At 53.9% G+C, this 16,286-nt stretch overlaps 1 protein-coding gene and 1 long non-coding RNA gene across 2 annotated transcripts; one reads left to right on the top strand and one right to left on the bottom strand.

Annotated features, from left to right (window-relative positions):
- Positions 1-1,179: 1,179 nt before the first annotated feature.
- LOC114814613 lies at positions 1,180-2,440 on the bottom strand. The gene is made up of 3 exons (XR_003762382.1): positions 2,033-2,440; positions 1,509-1,837; positions 1,180-1,223 (listed from the first exon to the last, which is right to left on the bottom strand). It is a non-coding gene; the product is annotated as an uncharacterized LOC114814613 (long non-coding RNA).
- A 353-nt stretch (positions 2,441-2,793) lies between these two features.
- Positions 2,794-11,941, top strand: LOC100092926 (keratin, type II microfibrillar, component 7C-like). Its single transcript, XM_029073191.1, has 9 exons — positions 2,794-3,335; positions 4,732-4,940; positions 6,701-6,761; positions 7,329-7,424; positions 8,684-8,848; positions 9,261-9,386; positions 9,962-10,182; positions 11,080-11,111; positions 11,491-11,941. The coding sequence occupies exons 1-9, from the start codon at positions 2,961-2,963 to the stop codon at positions 11,721-11,723; spliced, it is 1,518 nt and encodes a 505-aa protein (XP_028929024.1). The 5' UTR covers positions 2,794-2,960; the 3' UTR covers positions 11,724-11,941.
- The last annotated feature ends 4,345 nt before the right edge of the window (positions 11,942-16,286 follow it).

The following is a 16,286-nucleotide window of genomic DNA, read 5'->3' as shown; positions in this document are numbered from 1 at the left end:
GAGTCAGAGGGCATGGGTTCTAATCCCGGCTCTGCCACTTTTCAGTTGTGTGACTTTGGGCTAGTCACTTAACTTCTCTGTGCCTCAGTTACCTCATCTGTAAAATGGAGATTAAGACTGTGAGCCCCACGTGGGACAACCTGATAACTTTGTATCTACCCCAGCGTTTGGAACAGTGCTTGGCACATAGTAAGCACTTAACAAACACCATTATTATTATTATTATTATAACCCAGATCCTTCTGAATCCCAAACCCGTGCTCTATCCACTGGACCATGTTGCTTCTCTACGTATACACACACTCTGAAATGGGCACTGAAGGGAGGAACAGAAGAAGGAGATCCAATTCCCGCCCTAGAGGGGTTGCCAGCTTGAAGCGGGAGGCAGGGGACACGGACACACACAAACACACACACAAACACACCTAGTGAGAGACAAGACAATATAAAACACTAGAGACAGAGGCTGAAACCATCACAGAAACCCAGATTTCGAGACAGACAACAGCTTTTGGGGGGAAGAGGAGAGGGATTGGTGTACCAGAAGCCAGGTGGGATCCATCCAGGAAGGCTTCCGGAAGGAAGTGAATTCTGGTCATGCTTGGCAGGAGGGGAGAGACGGGTGGAGGAGTGAAGAGAAGAGGAATTCCAGGCAGCTTCTCGGTCCTGTTGCTGGATGTAAAATCTCCTCGCCTTATGGACGTGAGAGAGAGCCTTGATCTTGTACCTGCTAAACAGTTATCTTTTGTGTCACTGATCTTCTTTGCTTTCTGATCATGGGAGTGGGGGGCTGGTACCACAAACCTGTTGAACAGTTGATCTGTATTGTCACTTGGTGGAAGGTCTCGTCTTCTGGGTGTAGTTGGGGAGTCCTGGTCCGACACTCCTGCTGAGCTGCTGATCCTTTCTGAGGGTCTCCTCATCTTCTGGGGGTGGGGGTGCCTGATTCATCTGCTGAAAGCTGATCTTTCACTTGGTGGAAAAAATCTCATCTCCTGGTGAGCAGCTGATCCGTCCTAGATGGAAAGTCTCCTCATCTTCTAGGCGAAGTGGGGGGGGTGGGGGTGGGGAGGGGTCCTGGCCTGAAGCAGCAGCATGGTGTAGTGGATAGAGCACGGGCGTGGGAGTCCAGAAGGTCATGGGTTCTAGTCCCGGCTCCGCCACTTGTCTGCCGTGTTACCTCGGGCAAGTCACTTCACCTCTCTGTGTCTCAGTTACCTCATCTGGAAAATGGGGATCGAGATTGTGAGCTCCAAGTGGGACAGGGATTGCATCCAACCCGGTTTGCTTGTATCCACCCCAATGCTGGTACAGTGCCTGGAACATAGTAAGCGCTAAACAGATACCATAATTATTGTTATCATCTGTCCAATCACTAAATGCAAAATCATCCTCTGGGCATAGCGGGAGAGCTATTGTCTAAACATCCGGTGAGCTGCTGAGTTATCCTGTCACTAGATGAAAAATCTCATCTTCTGGGCTCCGTGGGGAAGCCATTCTTTACCCACCTGCCGAGCAGACGATCTGTCGTGTCACTAGGTGGAAAATCTTCTCCTCTTCCGGGTATAGGACGGGGGTCCTTGCGATGCATCTGCTGAGGAGTCGATCTGTCACCGGATGCAAAATCTCCTCACCTCCTGGGGACAGGGGGAAGCTAGTGTCCATACATCTGGTGAGCTCCTGATCTGCCCTGGAACTAGATGAAGAAAACTCCTCATCTTCCGAGCATAATAGGAGAGGGTTTGTATCTGTCACCGGATGCAAAATCTCCTCACCTCCTGGGGACAGGGGGAAGCTGGGGTCCACGCACCTGGTGAGCTCCTGATCTGCCCTGGAACTAGATGAAAAAACTCATCTTCCGAGCATAATAAAAGAGGGTTTGTATCTGTCACCGGCTGCAAAATCTCCTCACCTCCTGGGGACAGGGGGAAGCTGGTGTCCACACACCTGGTGAGCCCCCGATCTGCCCTGGAACTAGATGACAAAACCTCCTCATCTTCTGAGCATAATAGGAGAGGGTTTGTTTAAGTACCTGGCGAGCAGCTGATCTGTCCTGTCCTGAGGTGGACAGCCTCCTCCTCTTCTGTCTTCTGGAAGAGGGAAGCTCTTCCCCTTCCTCGCCGAGCAGCTGACCTCGATCGGAGGAAGAGAACAGCAATCACCCGGAATGCGGTCCCTGCAGCGGCCCGAATCTCTAACGACCCGCACGTCCCTTCAAGCACAGATATCTCCGACACCCGGCTGGGGATGCCCGGGGAAAGACTGTGACTGCAGTCGGACTGGAGCATAAAGGACGGGAACGGGTGGGAATGGGAGGCGCACGCAGGTTTATGGAGAGGGCGTGGGGGGGACGCTTGGAGCTGCAGGTAGGGGTGAAGGGCAGATGGCCCAAAAAGGCCTTCCCGTGGCCCGCATCCCGGATTTCAAAGGTCGCTCCTCGCTCGGGGCCTAATAAACCTCTGGCGGTTTGGCAGGCGTCGGGGCCGGAGAGGGACCCGAGGGAGGAGAGGTGCAGGAGGGGGGGGACGGGGGCGGGTGGGAGTGGGAGAGGGGAGCGCGTCCGACCTCGACCTCAGCGCCCCGCCCCGGGACCACTTCCGCACCCCCGCCGCGTCCCGACCCGTCCACGCGTGCACCCACTTCACAGAGGGCCGCGGAGGGCCGGTCGGGGTCAGCTCGTAAAGGTCTTTGAAGATGAAACGGGGCTCCGGGCCGGGGTTCAAGCCGCGAAGCAGAGGTGGCTGGCAAGAAGGGAGACGGAGGATGCCCATAAAAGCCACCCCCAAAAAAAAAAAAAAGCCAGTCCGGTGGCTTTTCGGGGCCCCCCGTCCCGCCGCCGAGCTCCCGAATAAAAGGCCCCGGAGAAGGGCAGGGAGGACAGAAGGGATCAAGTGGGTCTATCCGCCGTGACCTCGCCTCCGTTGGACCGAATTCGTTCTCCACCCTCCTCCGGTATCATCATGGCTTGTGGCTCCGGCTTCGGGTTCAGGAACTTCGGCTGCCGCTCGGCCCTGGTGCCCCGGTTCGGGGACCGTTGCTGCATCAGCGCCGCTCCCTACCGCGGGGTCTCCTGCTACCGGGGTCTCGCCGGCTTCGGCAGCCGCAGCCTGGGCGGTTTCTGCGGGGGTTTCCGCGCCGGCTGCGGCCGCAGCTTCGGCTACCGCTCCGGGGGCGTGTGCGGGCCCAGCCCGCCCTGCATCACCGGCGTGTCGGTCAACGAGAGCCTGCTGACCCCGCTCAACCTGGAGATCGACGCCAACGCCCAGGGCGTGAAGCACGAAGAGAAGGAGCAGATCAAGTGTCTCAACAGCAAGTTCGCCGCCTTCATCGACAAGGTGGGGCGAGGGAGGGTCTCCCCTAGGAACCGCGATTCTGCTCCCGACCCCCCCCCCCAGATTCCAGCTCTGTCCCGGAGATGCGCAGGCAGGGGGATGATAATAATAATAACCATGGCATTCGTTAAGCGCTTACTATGTGCCAAGCACTCTCCTAAGCGCTGGGTCGGACGCAAAGGTGATCGGGTTGGTCCGCGTGGGGCTCACCGTCTTCATCCCCATTTTACAGACGAGGTGACTGAGGCCCAGAGCAGTGAAGTGGCTTGCCCAAAGTCACCCAGTTGATAAGTGGCGGAGCGGGATTGGAACCCACAGCCTCTGACTCCCAAGGCCGGGGTCTTTCCACTAAGCCACAGGTGGATCGAATGATCCGCACCGGGGCTCCGGCATCTTCACTGTGGCAACCGAGGGGCTCGGGGGTTCCGTCCCCTCAGGGAGTGGACACGGGTTGGTCTAACGACTTTTGGGTGGGAGGTGGCGGGGATGGTAGCCTACGAGGACTGGACACGGGAGTCTCCACTCCTGGTCCCTCCATCCAAGTCCGCAACCTCTTGTGGGCAGAATCCGGATCTCATGCTTCGGTTTTAGCTTCCAGACCTCCGAGCCGTGGGGGGCCCTCGCTTCTGCCCCCCGATGGGCGCCCACTGTTGCCCCCGATGGGCGTTCATACCGCCCCGGTGGGAATTCACAACTAATAATAATAATAATACTTGTGGTATTTGTTTAGCGCCTACTATGTTCCAGACTCTGTGCTAAATGGGGGTCCCTGTCCCAGGTGGGGGTCACAGGCTCAATCCCCAATTTACAGATGAGGGAACTGAGGCCCGGAGAAGTGAAGTGACTTGCCTGAGGTCACACGGCAGACAAACGGCAGAGCCGGGATTAGAACCCAAGACCTTCTGACTCCCGGGCCCGGGCTCTATCCACTACGCCATGCTGCGTATCTATGCCAACTGTCACTGGTGGGTGCTCAATTGCTGCCCCCGATGGCGTTCACTGATGCCCCTGGTGAGCGCTCATACTGCCCCTGGAGGGTGCTTACCCCCCCTGGAGGGCATTTATTTCTGCCCCTGGTGGGCGCTCTCTGATGCCCCCATCAGCCCTAACACCTCGAGGGAGAGGCAGAGGGATAATAACGTTGGTATTTGTTAAGCGCTTACTATGTGCAGAGCACTGTTCTAAGCGCTGGGGTAGATAGCGGGTAATCAGGTTGTCCCACGTGAGGGTCCCAGTTAATCCCCATTTTACAGATGAGCTCACTGAGGCACAGAGAAGTGAAGTGACTTGCCCACAGTCACACAGCTGACAAGTGGCAGAGTGACAGAGGGATGGGGCCGGTCCCCCCGGGACGGCGAGCCGAAGCCCGAATTGGTCGGTCCCCGGCTCCTCCCCGCAGGTGCGGTTCCTGGAGCAGCAGAACAAGCTGCTGGAGACCAAGTGGCAGTTCTACCAGAACCGGAAATGCTGCGAGAGCAACCTGGAGCCGCTGTTCGACGGCTACATCGAGACCCTGAAGCGCGAGCTGGAGTGCGTGGAGGCCGACCGCGGCCGGCTCGAGTCCGAGCTCTACCACGTGCAGGAGGTGCTGGAGGGCTTCAAGAAGAAGTGAGTGACGGGAGGGGGGTGCTGCCTTGACGGGACCCTCGGAGTGTACGTGTATGTCAAGGGGGTGGGGGCTGCACAGTTAGGGTTTCAGGGGCGGAAAGGAGTACAGTCCTCTTCCTCCTCATTTTGTCACCCTTTGGTAGGCCTTAATGCTCGGAGAGGAGGGGAGGAAATAATAATTGTAGAATTTTTGAGCCTTTCTTAAACAGTATTTGTTAAGCACTTACTCTGTGCCAGGCACAATACTAAGCACAGGGTTAGATACAGGATAATCAGGTTGGACCCAGCCCTTTTCCTACCATGGGGCTCCAAGTCTTATTTCCCATTTTACAGACGAGACAACTGAGGCCAGAGAAGTGAAGTCATTTGGCCAAGTTTGCACAGAGCCGGGATTGGATCCCAGTTCCTTTGACTCCCAGGCCCGTGCTCCTTTCACTGGGCCCTGCTGCTTCACACGGTTTGCAGTGTGTTGCAAAAGCCAACAGTTGTCTAGTCAATCAGTGGTATTTATCAAGCTCTTACTGTGTGTAGAGCTCTGCACTAAGTGCTTGGGGGAGGTACAATATAACAGAGCTGGTAGACACATTCCCTTGCCCACAATTAGTTTACAGTCCAGCATCCATGACTCCCTCCTGGCTCTCCTGTGACACCCTCCCCCAGCTCCCAACTTCCCTGGGGGGTTCCACATCCCACCTTCTGGATCAAACTGAAACCCCTAAACAGCATATTTTAACTTCTGGACCAATTGAGGTATAGAGGTCCAAAGGACTCTAACCACAGATGCCGCCAACCCCAGTGATCCCAGGAGCCTGATTAGCTAGGTGGAGCTGGATTTTCCGAGGGGGGTTTCCGTTTTCTCTCCTTCTCCCGTCTCTTATGCCCTCTTTTAGTTTGCCTCTGCCAATAGGGACCGGGGAGGATTGAAACTATTCTTAAATCCACTGCCTACCCTGCTACTCAACAACTGGTTGGGGAGAGGAAGAAGAAACTTCCTCCATGGTCTTCTATCTGCTAATTCCTGTTGCCCTGCAGCCCACGACCATTGGGAGCTGATTTTTTTTTTTAATGGATTTTGTTAAGCGCTTACTAAGTGCCAGGCTCTGTACTAAGAGCTGGGGTAGATACAAGTTAATCAGATTGGACACAGTCCCGTTAATCAGATTGGACACAGTCCCTGTCCCACATAGAGCTCAGTCTTAATCCCCATTTTCCAGATGAGGTAACTGAAGCACAGAGAAGTGAAGTGCCCTAAGTCACACAGCAGACAAGTGGCAGAGCCGGGATTAGAACACAAGTCCTTCCAACTTCTAGGCCCATGCTCTATCCACTAGGTCACACTGCTTCGGTCAAACAGAATGGGGCAGTTGGGTTACAGTTTGCAGAATTCCCTATTTAAGCCTTGGACTTTGGGTAAACCAAGTCCCAGTTCTCCAACCTGGCTGTTCTAAACACCCAAGACAAATCCAACACCCTCTGACTCTCAGAATCCACCGTGTGTCACTAAATGGTGCTCGTGGGGATTGGTGAGAGTTTCGGGGGAGGGGAATAGGGTTTGGGGAGTTAGAGGCGACACCCAACCTCCTGCTGCTCACCCAACCTGGTTGTCCCTCGCCCTGAAGAGCTCAGGGTACAGAGGGAGGGGATCAGCCCTTCCATCTTTGTCTCGCTACCAGATTTCGTTACAGCCCTGTGGCATTTCTTTCAGGACTGGGCTTCCTCTCCCAGAACTGGGCTCATCTTCCTATTGTTTTCTTGGCCAGGTATGAGGAGGAGGTGGCCCTAAGAGCGACAGCTGAAAATGAGTTTGTGACACTCAAGAAGGTGAGAGTGGTGGGGGTCTGCAGCTTTTCCCCTTCTCGGGGAGCAGGGCTCTGGGCTGGTGATGTCACAGGGGGTGGAACTAGAGGTGGGGTAGAAGTCCCGGGGGGAATCCATCACACACCCTCGGGGTAGCCTTTGCTCAAGCCACCAGGGGTTCAGGGCTTACAATACCCGCCCAGGGAGAGTGGACAGACGGGACAAACCGACAAACTGATGCAGTCACAAGAAGGAAAAATTGATGGGGAAGGAAGGTAGATCAAAATTGGGGGGTCTAAATCAGGGATTCGGTCAACTGATAATACATACCGAGTACTTACTGCATGGAGATCACTGCGATAAGCACTGCTCTCAAGGGGCTTACAGTCCTGAGGGAAGTGGGCTGGAGAGGGGATGTTTGGGAAGGCAAAGTGTGTGAGAAAAGGCGTGAAACACTCTAATTGGAAGGGTCAGTACAGAGGCAGAAACTGGGTCCCTGCCCTCAGCCCCCCTCTTTGGGTTTCCGGCCCCTCCCCCGGATACACACACACCCCCCCCCCCAGCAGTATCTGTTCTTACTTTCTCCCCCAGGACGTGGACTGTGCTTACCTGCGCAAATCAGACCTCGAGGCCAACGTGGAAGCCCTGATTGAGGAGATCAACTTCTTGAGGGCGCTGTACGAGGAGGTACGATGGGGAATGAGGCACGGATGGGTCACAGGCAGGAGGGCAGCCCCATACCCACTGCTGCCCTCTGACCGCCGCCATGCACCATGCTGGGGTTGGGGAACACCCGCCCTTTCGGGGGATGGGCACTTCAGGTCAGGGGGGCTATAGTGGGGTGGGGTGAACACTGCTTTCCCCTTTCCCTCTCACTGTGCCCCACTCCCACAGGCCTTGCCCCAAGGTGGGGCAATAACAGATAAGGGGGCACGGGTCCCAGAAAAACCCCTCCACCATTACTCCCGCCAGAGCTCACCTATCATTCAATTATATATACCATGTGTGGAGCACTGTACTAAGTGGTTGGGAGAGTACACAGTAGAGTTACTAATAACTGTGGTATTTGTTAAGCACTTACTACGTGTCAAGCACTGTTCTAAGTGCCAGGGTAGATACAAGGTAAACAGGTTGGACACAGTCCGTGTCCCACATAGGGCTCAGTCTTCATCCCCATTTTACAGATGAGGTAATCGAGTCACAGAGAAGTGAAGCGACTTACCCGAGGTCCCACAGCAGACACGTGGCAAAACTGGGATTAAAACCCGTGTCTTCTGATTCCCAGGCCCGGGCTCTATCCATCTGGCCACACTGCTTTCCTGGTAGACACGATCCCTGAACTCAAGAAGCTAACGGTGTAGAGAGGGAAGACAGATATTAAAATAAATTACAGATAGGGGAAATGGGAAGGTATATTCCAGGAATGACTGGGCAGTGGGTGGAGAGCTGGATGGGACCCCATTCTAGGACTACAGCAACCCAACCTCACCCAGTCCCAAGGGCAGAGACCGGAAAGAAGTGGGATCTGGAAGAGCCAGGTTTTGGGCCAGAATCCAGGTGCCCAAGACTGGAACGAATGTCCAGTGGGAAAGGTTATAGGAGCGGGAACTGTTCAGCCTGGAGTAGAGAACGCTGTGGTGAACATGGAGAGAGTGATCTCTGGATACGGTGGTTCTTGAGGTCTGCAGGGGGACAATAGGAAGAAATTAGGCTTAAATTGCAGCTAGAGGGAACTGGGTAAGACCCCTGGAAGAACTTCCCGGCTTTTGGGGGATTTGATCCTGGAATAAGCAACTGAGTGGGAGCATGGAAGCTCGTTGCCCAGAGACTGTTGACAGACAGATAGCCACCTGTCTGTACTGGTCAGGGGAGACATTGAACTCTGGAGGCAGGGAGCTGGACTGTGACACCTTTGACACCCCGCCTCCATCTCCTCGCCCCCGCAGGAGATCCGCGTGCTCCAGGCCCACATCTCGGACACCTCCGTGGTGGTCAAGATGGACAACAGCCGGGAGCTGAACATGGACTGCGTCATCGCCGAGATCAAGGCGCAGTACGACGACATCGCCAGCCGCAGCCGGGCCGAGGCCGAGTCCTGGTATCGCAGCAAGGTGAGCCGAGGGGGGACGGGAATGGCTTCGGGGCAGGGCCTGAACCGGGTCTTGTCTCGGACCCCATCTCCTGCCAGACACCCCACACTCTGGATAGGGCTGGGTGGGGGGGAACCCATATGGGGTTTGGCAGCAGAGGGAGCGTGGGGCAGGGTTGGACTACGCAGAAGCCATCGGGGCTCTTGCCCTGGGACCTATGGGCAAGTTCCTGGACAGGACTGCCCCCAAGGCTGGAGTTGGGGACACCCCCAACTCCACCCCGGGTCTTGCACCCCTAGTGATATCACTACCCCCAGAATGCTGGCCCGGGCTGGGTTTCTGGGGACGAGGACTCTCCGGGCCCCTCGGTGCGGGGTGTAGGGTGGGTGGCTGAGTCCATCCGAACCACCGTGCCTGTTCCCCCTGGCATCAGTGTGAGGAGATGAAGGCCACGGTGATCCGGCACGGGGAGAGCCTGCGCCGCACCAAGGAAGAGATCAACGAGCTGAACCGCATGATCCAGAGGCTGACGGCCGAGGTGGAGAATGCCAAGTGCCAGGTACAGTGGGCGCCAGTGTGGGGTTGGTTGGGCCCAGGGCAGAGGTCTACGGTCACAAAGGTAGAGGGAACAGAGGAGATCTTTATTATCCACGGTGTCCCGTTATCCATGTTCTTCCTGCAACAACAGAGCGGGAAACCTAGAGTTGGCCGTAACTTTGGTTTAGAGACTTTTCAGTGAGGGGTTGCTGGGGACGTCTCTTAAAGACCACCGCTGTCTCACACCCCTTTTGTAATCTCTGAAGTGGAATCTCATTTCCAGGGTCAATGAGGACTGGGCCCCAAACCAGGGACAAATGCAGAATCCGCCCTCATTCCAGTGATCCCGGTTCTCCTTATCCTGGAGAGAGCCAGGGGAAACAGACCGGAACCGGAGCGTGAGGGATTTAGATTAGACCCAAGGAAGAACTTTCCCAGCGGAGATGGGTTGGGGGGTGGGGGGGCGGTGGTTGCAAGAGAAATCTGACAGCTGACAGGGTGGGCTCTGGAGGCAGGGGAATAGCTAGAGCGACCCGAGGCCGTTCAACCCCGCATAGGAGGGCCACAGGTCGTGCACTTCCTTCTCCCCCTAACCAGAATTCCAAGCTGGAGGCGGCCGTGACCGAGTCGGAGCAGCAGGGCGAGGCGGCCCTCAACGACGCCAAGTGCAAGCTGGCCGGGCTGGAGGAAGCCCTGCTGAAGGCCAAGCAGGACATGGCCTGCCTGCTCAAGGAGTACCAGGAGGTCATGAACTCCAAGCTGGGGCTGGACATCGAGATCGCTACCTACAGACGGCTGCTGGAGGGAGAGGAGTGCAGGTGAGTGGGGGGTAGGGAAAGGGGTTCCACTCTGGGGCCCTCACTTGCCTGTCGCCCTTCAGCATCATCATCGATGAGCCCATACTATGTGCAGAGAGCCCTGAACTACATGCTTGGGACAGTGCAGTACAACAGAGTTGGTAGACGCGTTCCTTGCCCACAACAAATTTACAGTCTATAGACTTACAGTCTAGAGCTTCATCCGTGGGCCTCCCTGCTCCTTTCATATCCAGCTCCTTCCTCCTGCTCAAAGGTGCCTACCTGAAAGCAACACGCGCCGTTGGACTATCCCAGAACGTATCTGGGAGTTTGCCCAAGCTGTCCTTGGGGATAAGCACTCCTTTGGGTACTTTTCCGGTTTAGCAGCACCAGCTGGCCCCTAACTCTATTCCCTAAATACTTTTGAACGGATAATGATGCCCTAAGGACAATCTTAATACCCAGAGGACCCCGCCCCTGCAGCTCCACTGGGGCTTTTGGGGTGTAGGACCTGCCTGAGGCCAGTGGGCATTGACCTGCTCCTGCTGGTCACTGACCAAAACAAAAGAGAGGGGAAAGATGAGCTGTGGTTCTGGTGTTTCTGGGATTCTATGAAATGGGGACCTCTTGCATTCACTCCTGCATGCGTTCTAATCCCAGCTATGGGTTCTAATCGCGGCTCTGCCCCTTGTCCGCTGTGTATCCTCGGGCAAGTTACTTAACTGCTCTTGGCCTCAGTTAGCTCACCTGTAAAATGGGGACTGAGTCCCCATGTGGCGATTCAATTGGCTCGTATCCACCCCAGCACACAGTACAGTGCCTGGTACGTAGTAAGCACTCAACAGATACCACAGTTATGAAGCGGCGAACTCATCTCTGCGTCGTTCTTATATTATTTCCCTCTCTTCTCCCATTCAGGCTGTGCGAAGGTGTCGGAGCTGTGAATGTCTGTAAGTAACCTGGAGGTGGGAGGGACAGGCCGGGGCTTGGGGTTGGTGAGGGGTGACCCTGGAAGGGAGGGACGACATGGTGTTGTACTAGAGGAAGCAGCACGACCCAGTGGATAGAGCTTGGCCTGGGAGTCAGAAGGTCATGGGTTCTAATCCTGACTCTGCCACTCGTCCGCTGTATGACCTCGGACAAGTCGCTTCACCTCTCCGGGCTTCGGTTACCTCATCTGTAAAACGGGGATTAAGATTTTGAGCCCCGTGTGGGACATGGTCTGTGTCCAACCCGATGAGCTCATTCCTCCTACCCAGCGCTTAGTTCGCTGTCTGGCACAGAGTTGGGGTCCCCTAGATTCTGACTCTCCCCCATCCTTCCCCGCAGGCGTGAGCAGCTCCAGGGGAGGCGTCGTGTGCGGCGACCTGTGCGCGACCGGGGCCCGGCCGGTCACCGGCGGCGTCTGCAGCGCCCCTTGCAGCGGGAACCTGGTCGTGAGCACCGGCGGCCCCTGCGCCCCCTGTGCCACCCCTGCCCCCTGTGGGCCCGGGGGCTCGTGCAGCGGGAGCGTGGGAGTCGGCTCGTACGGGCTTGGCGCCTTTGGCTTCGGAAAGTGTTAGGCGACAGGGACAGACCCTGTCCCCCCAGGAGCCAGAGCACACCCCGTTGGTCTTCCCCCTCCCCCAGCAAGAAGAGCTCTTTATAAGTTGCTTTCTGCCCCCTCCGAAAATGACCCCTGCCCTGCCCCGCGCCCTCTGCCTATGTGCCCGGATGGTGCGTAGTGTCCTGCGTTTCAGGAGGGTCCTGAGCCGTGGGGCAGCCGCCGGTTCAGCTGCCACCTCGGGCTGTTTAGGAGACTCGTCCCCGAGCAGCCTCTGCTTTGCCAATAAACTGGAATTTTCACCAGCTGGTTTGGAAATCTGGCTCTGTCGCTCACCACACACGGGAAACCACCCTGACACACACAGACACACAGGGAATGTGCCTGCTAATTCTGGTGTTTTGGACTCTACCGACTACTTGGTACAGTGCTCTGCACATAGTAAGCGCTCAATAAATATGATTGGTAAACATCCACACGAAAATGTACATTCATACACATTTTACACACACAGAAACACACAAATATTCACGGTATTTGTTAAGTGCTTCGTGGCTCAGTGGAAAGAGCACGGGCTTGGGAGTCAGAGGTCGTGGGTTCTAATCCTGGCTCCGCCGCTTGTCAGCTGTGTGACTTTGGGCATGTCACTAACTTCTCTGGGCCTCAGTTACCTCATCTGTAAAATGGGGATGAAGACTGTGAGTCCCTCGTGGGGCAACCTGATCACCTCGTATCCCCCCAGCGCTTAGAACGGTGCTTTGCCCATAGTAAGCGCTTAACAAATGCCATCAGTATTATTATCATTTTTATGTGCCAAGCACTTTTCTAAGCGCTAGGGTAGATACATGGTAGTCGGGTTGTCCCACTTGGGGCTCAAGCTTTTATTCCCCATTTTATAGAGGCGGTAACTGAGGCACAGAGAAGTTAAGTCACTTGCCCAAGGTCACAGTAGACAAGTGGCAGAGGCTTACAGCCACATATACATACACTTAAATATAATAATAATTATTATATCTGTTAAGCGCTTACTATGCGCTAAGTCCTGTTCTAAACGCAGGTGTAAGTACAAGGTAGTCAGGTTGGACACAGTCCCTGTCTCCCAAGGGGCTCATAGTCTTAATTCCCACTTTACAGATGAGGTAACTGAAGTACAGAGAAATTAAGTGTCTTGCCCAAGGTCACAAAGCAGACAAGTAGCGGAAGCGGGATTAGAATCCAGGTCCTCTGACTCCCAACCCCGTGCTCTTAGAACGGTGCTTGCACATAGTAAGTGCTTAAAAAATACCATAATCATCATTCAGATACATTCACAAGTGCCCACCCACACACAGGGCGTGGAAAACCCAAGTAGCACGCATTCATTCATTCAATCGTATTTATGGAGCACTTCCCGTGTGCAGGGCACTGTACTAAGCGCTTGGAAAGTACAATTCAGGAAGAGATGTGTACAGACATACAGAAGCATACCAAGAGCCAAGGAGAGAGAAACTCCCATGCATTCCTGTCCTGTTAAAAGTGGCCACTGAGGCGAGAGTCCACTGTCCTGTCCTGTCCTTGTGCCCATTGAGGAAAGAGTCCGCTGGTGGACACCGAGAGAGGGACGCGAGGAAAGAAGAAGGGACGCGGTCCCTACGCTTGGGGAGCTGCCAGTTTGATGGGGGAGACAGGACACACACATTCACTGTACTAGGTGCTTAACAAATATTATTATTATTATTACTATCTGTCCCTAACAAGGAGAGTGACCAGCAAGCGATGCTTTTGCCCATGGATGAAAAAATCCAAGAGAAAGACCAGTGTGGACTAAACAACACAATTATATACAAACACAGACCCACATGCATCTATTGAATAGCTGTGTCCACATTCATTCCTTCAATAGTATTTATTGAGCGCTTACTATGTGCCGAGCACTGTACTAAGCGCTTGGAATGGACAAATCAGTAACAGACAGAGACAGTCCCTGCCCTCTGACGGGCTTACGGTCTAATCGGGGGAGATCCTCAGATCCTCAGCGGTGCAAGGTGATAAGAGCCAGGTGCGATTTATCTGGGACGTCTTCCTGGAGGACGTGGGTTTCTGCGGCCTGTGGAAAGAAGAGGTGGCTGGTGGTCCAGGGAAGAGAGTAGAGGAGCCAAACCCGGATTGTGGGAGTGGGGAGAATGTAGGCCTGCCTGCCCGGAGCAGGTAGATAGAAGTAACAATAATAATGTTGGTATTTGTTAAGCGCTTACTATGTGCAGAGCACTGTTCTAAACGCTGGGGTAGATACAGGGGAATCAGGTTGTTCCACGTGAGGCTCACAGTCTTCATCCCCGTTTTACAGATGAGGGAACTGAGGCCCAGAGAAGTGAAGTGACTCGCCCACAGTCACACAGCTGACAAGCGGCAGAGGTGGGATTCGAGCCCATGACCTCTGGCTCCCAAGCCCGGGCTCTTTTCACTGAGCCACGCTGCTTCTCGAGGCAGGGACAGACAGTGACCAGGAAGAAGTGTAAAAGACACTTGGTACCATTTTAGTGCCATTGTTCTTGTTCTTGTCTGTCCGTCTCCCCCGATTAGACCGTAAGCCCGTCAAACGGCAGGGACTGTCTCTATCTGTTGCCGACTTGTTCATCCCAAGCGCTTAGTACAGTGCTCTGCACATAGTAAGCGCTCAATAAATACTATTGAATGAATAAATACTTGGTAACCAGCTGTGACCTAGCACAGAGGGAGAGAGAGAGAGCACACGGGGCTGGGAGCCGGGAGACTGCGGTTCTAATCCCAGCTCTGCCTTGGAGTCAGAATGTCATGGGTTTGAATTCTAACTCTGCCACTCGTCTGCTGTGTGAACCTGGGCAAGTCACTTAACTTCTCTGTGCCTCATCTGCCTCATCTATAAAATGGGGATTGAGACTGTAAGCTCCACGTGGGACACGGGGACTGTGTCCAACTCAAGTTTCTTGTATCTACCCTAGCGCTTAGTTCTGTGCCTGGTATATAGTGAGCGCTTAACAAATGCCGTTATTATTATTCCTAGGTGACCTGGGGCAAATCCCTGAGGCTCCCTGGGCCTCAGTTTCCCCTTCCATAAAATGGAGAGACGATCTCTGCTCTTCCTTCCTCCCAGATTGGATTCCCTGTCCCATTCAGGGAATCTATTTACCCTGACTCTATCCCAGTGCTCAACACAGTGCTTCTCAAATAGTAAGGGCATAATAAATACCATCACTAACTGAGTTGTTGGAGGCAGCTCACAAACTCTGGTAAACAACTGTTAAATCATACCACAGCACTTATGTACATATCTAAAAATTATTCATTTATATTAATATCTGCCTCCGCCTCCGGGCCATAAGCTTGTTGTGGGCAGGGAATATGTCTTCCAACTCTGTTGTACCGTCCTCTCCCGAGTGCTTAATACAGTGCTCTGGGCACGGTAAGTGCTCAGTAAATACCATGGATTAACTGATGACTGATTGATTGAAGTAGCAGGCAGCCTTCTGGACAGATCCCTGACTTGTTCCCTTTATTCATCCCGCCTTCCAGCCCCACAGCATTTATGTCCCTATCTGTCATTCATTTATTTATATTAATGTCTGACCCTCTCTAGACTGAAAGTCCACTGTAGGCAAAGACTACGTCTGTTATATTGTTATATCATACTCTCTCAAGCACTTAGTTCAGTGCTCTGCACACATAAAGGGCTCAATAAATACGACTGACTGACTAGAAGGGGAGACAGACATTAAAATAAATTATGGATGTGCACATAAGCGTGTGAGGATGAGAGTGGGGTAAACATCAAGTGCTCTGGTAGCCCACTGAGGGCAGGAACTTTGACTCTTCCACCCTCTGTCTCTTCCCCAGCATCCGGCACAGTGTGCGTGTCTTCCCTCATTCATTCATTCAATCGTATCGATTGAACGCTTACTGGGTGCAAAGCACTATACTAAGCTCTTGGGAGAGTACAACACAACAGAGTTGGTAAACATGTTCCCTGCCCACAACGAGCTTACAGTTTAATGATAACAATAATAATTATGGTACTTATTAAGTGCTTACTGTGTGCCAACACTGTTCTAAGCGCTGGGGTAGATACAGCTAATCAGGTGGACACAGACTATGTCTATCACTGCGGCTCACACTTTTAATCCCCATTTTACAGATGAGGTAAATGAGGTCTAGAGAAGTTAAGTGATTTACCCAAGTTCTCACAGCAGACGTAAGGCAGAGATAGGATTAGAACCCATGACCTTCTGACTCCCAGGCCTGTCCTCTCTCCATTAAGCCATGCTGCTTGGTAACGTCTAGAGGGGGAGACAGATATAAATATAAATAAATATGTTTATTTCCTGTCTCTCCCATCAGACTGGTAGCCCCAAGAGAGCAGGAACCGTGTCCGTGTGTCTCCTTTTCCCTCTGCCCCTACCTCAGTGGTCAGGACAGAGAGAGAGAAAGAGTGTGTTTGAGTGTGAGTGTCCTGTCTCCCCATACGGACTGGCAGTCCCCGGAGGGCAGGAATTGTGTATCCTTCTCCCTCTTTCCCTCCCAGCACAGTACTCCACCCCAGGGAGTGCTGTGAGCTTCTGATGAATCC

This window comes from Ornithorhynchus anatinus, chromosome 10, assembly GCF_004115215.2.
Source record: "Ornithorhynchus anatinus isolate Pmale09 chromosome 10, mOrnAna1.pri.v4, whole genome shotgun sequence".
In the NCBI taxonomy this organism is placed as follows: Eukaryota; Metazoa; Chordata; class Mammalia; order Monotremata; family Ornithorhynchidae; genus Ornithorhynchus; species Ornithorhynchus anatinus.
Note: the sequence above shows the minus strand (reverse complement) of the source record. Positions and strands in the feature narration are given on the sequence as shown.

Excerpts from the sequence above, each read along its gene's own strand:
- LOC100092926 (XM_029073191.1), top strand. The coding sequence starts at position 2,961 with ATGGCTTGTGGCTCCGGCTTCGGGTTCAGGAACTTCGGCTGCCGCTCG. Across the intron at positions 6,762-7,328 it reads AGTTTGTGACACTCAAGAAG|GACGTGGACTGTGCTTACCT; the intron begins GTGAGAGTGGTG and ends TTTCTCCCCCAG. Across the intron at positions 11,112-11,490 it reads TGTCGGAGCTGTGAATGTCT|GCGTGAGCAGCTCCAGGGGA; the intron begins GTAAGTAACCTG and ends CCTTCCCCGCAG.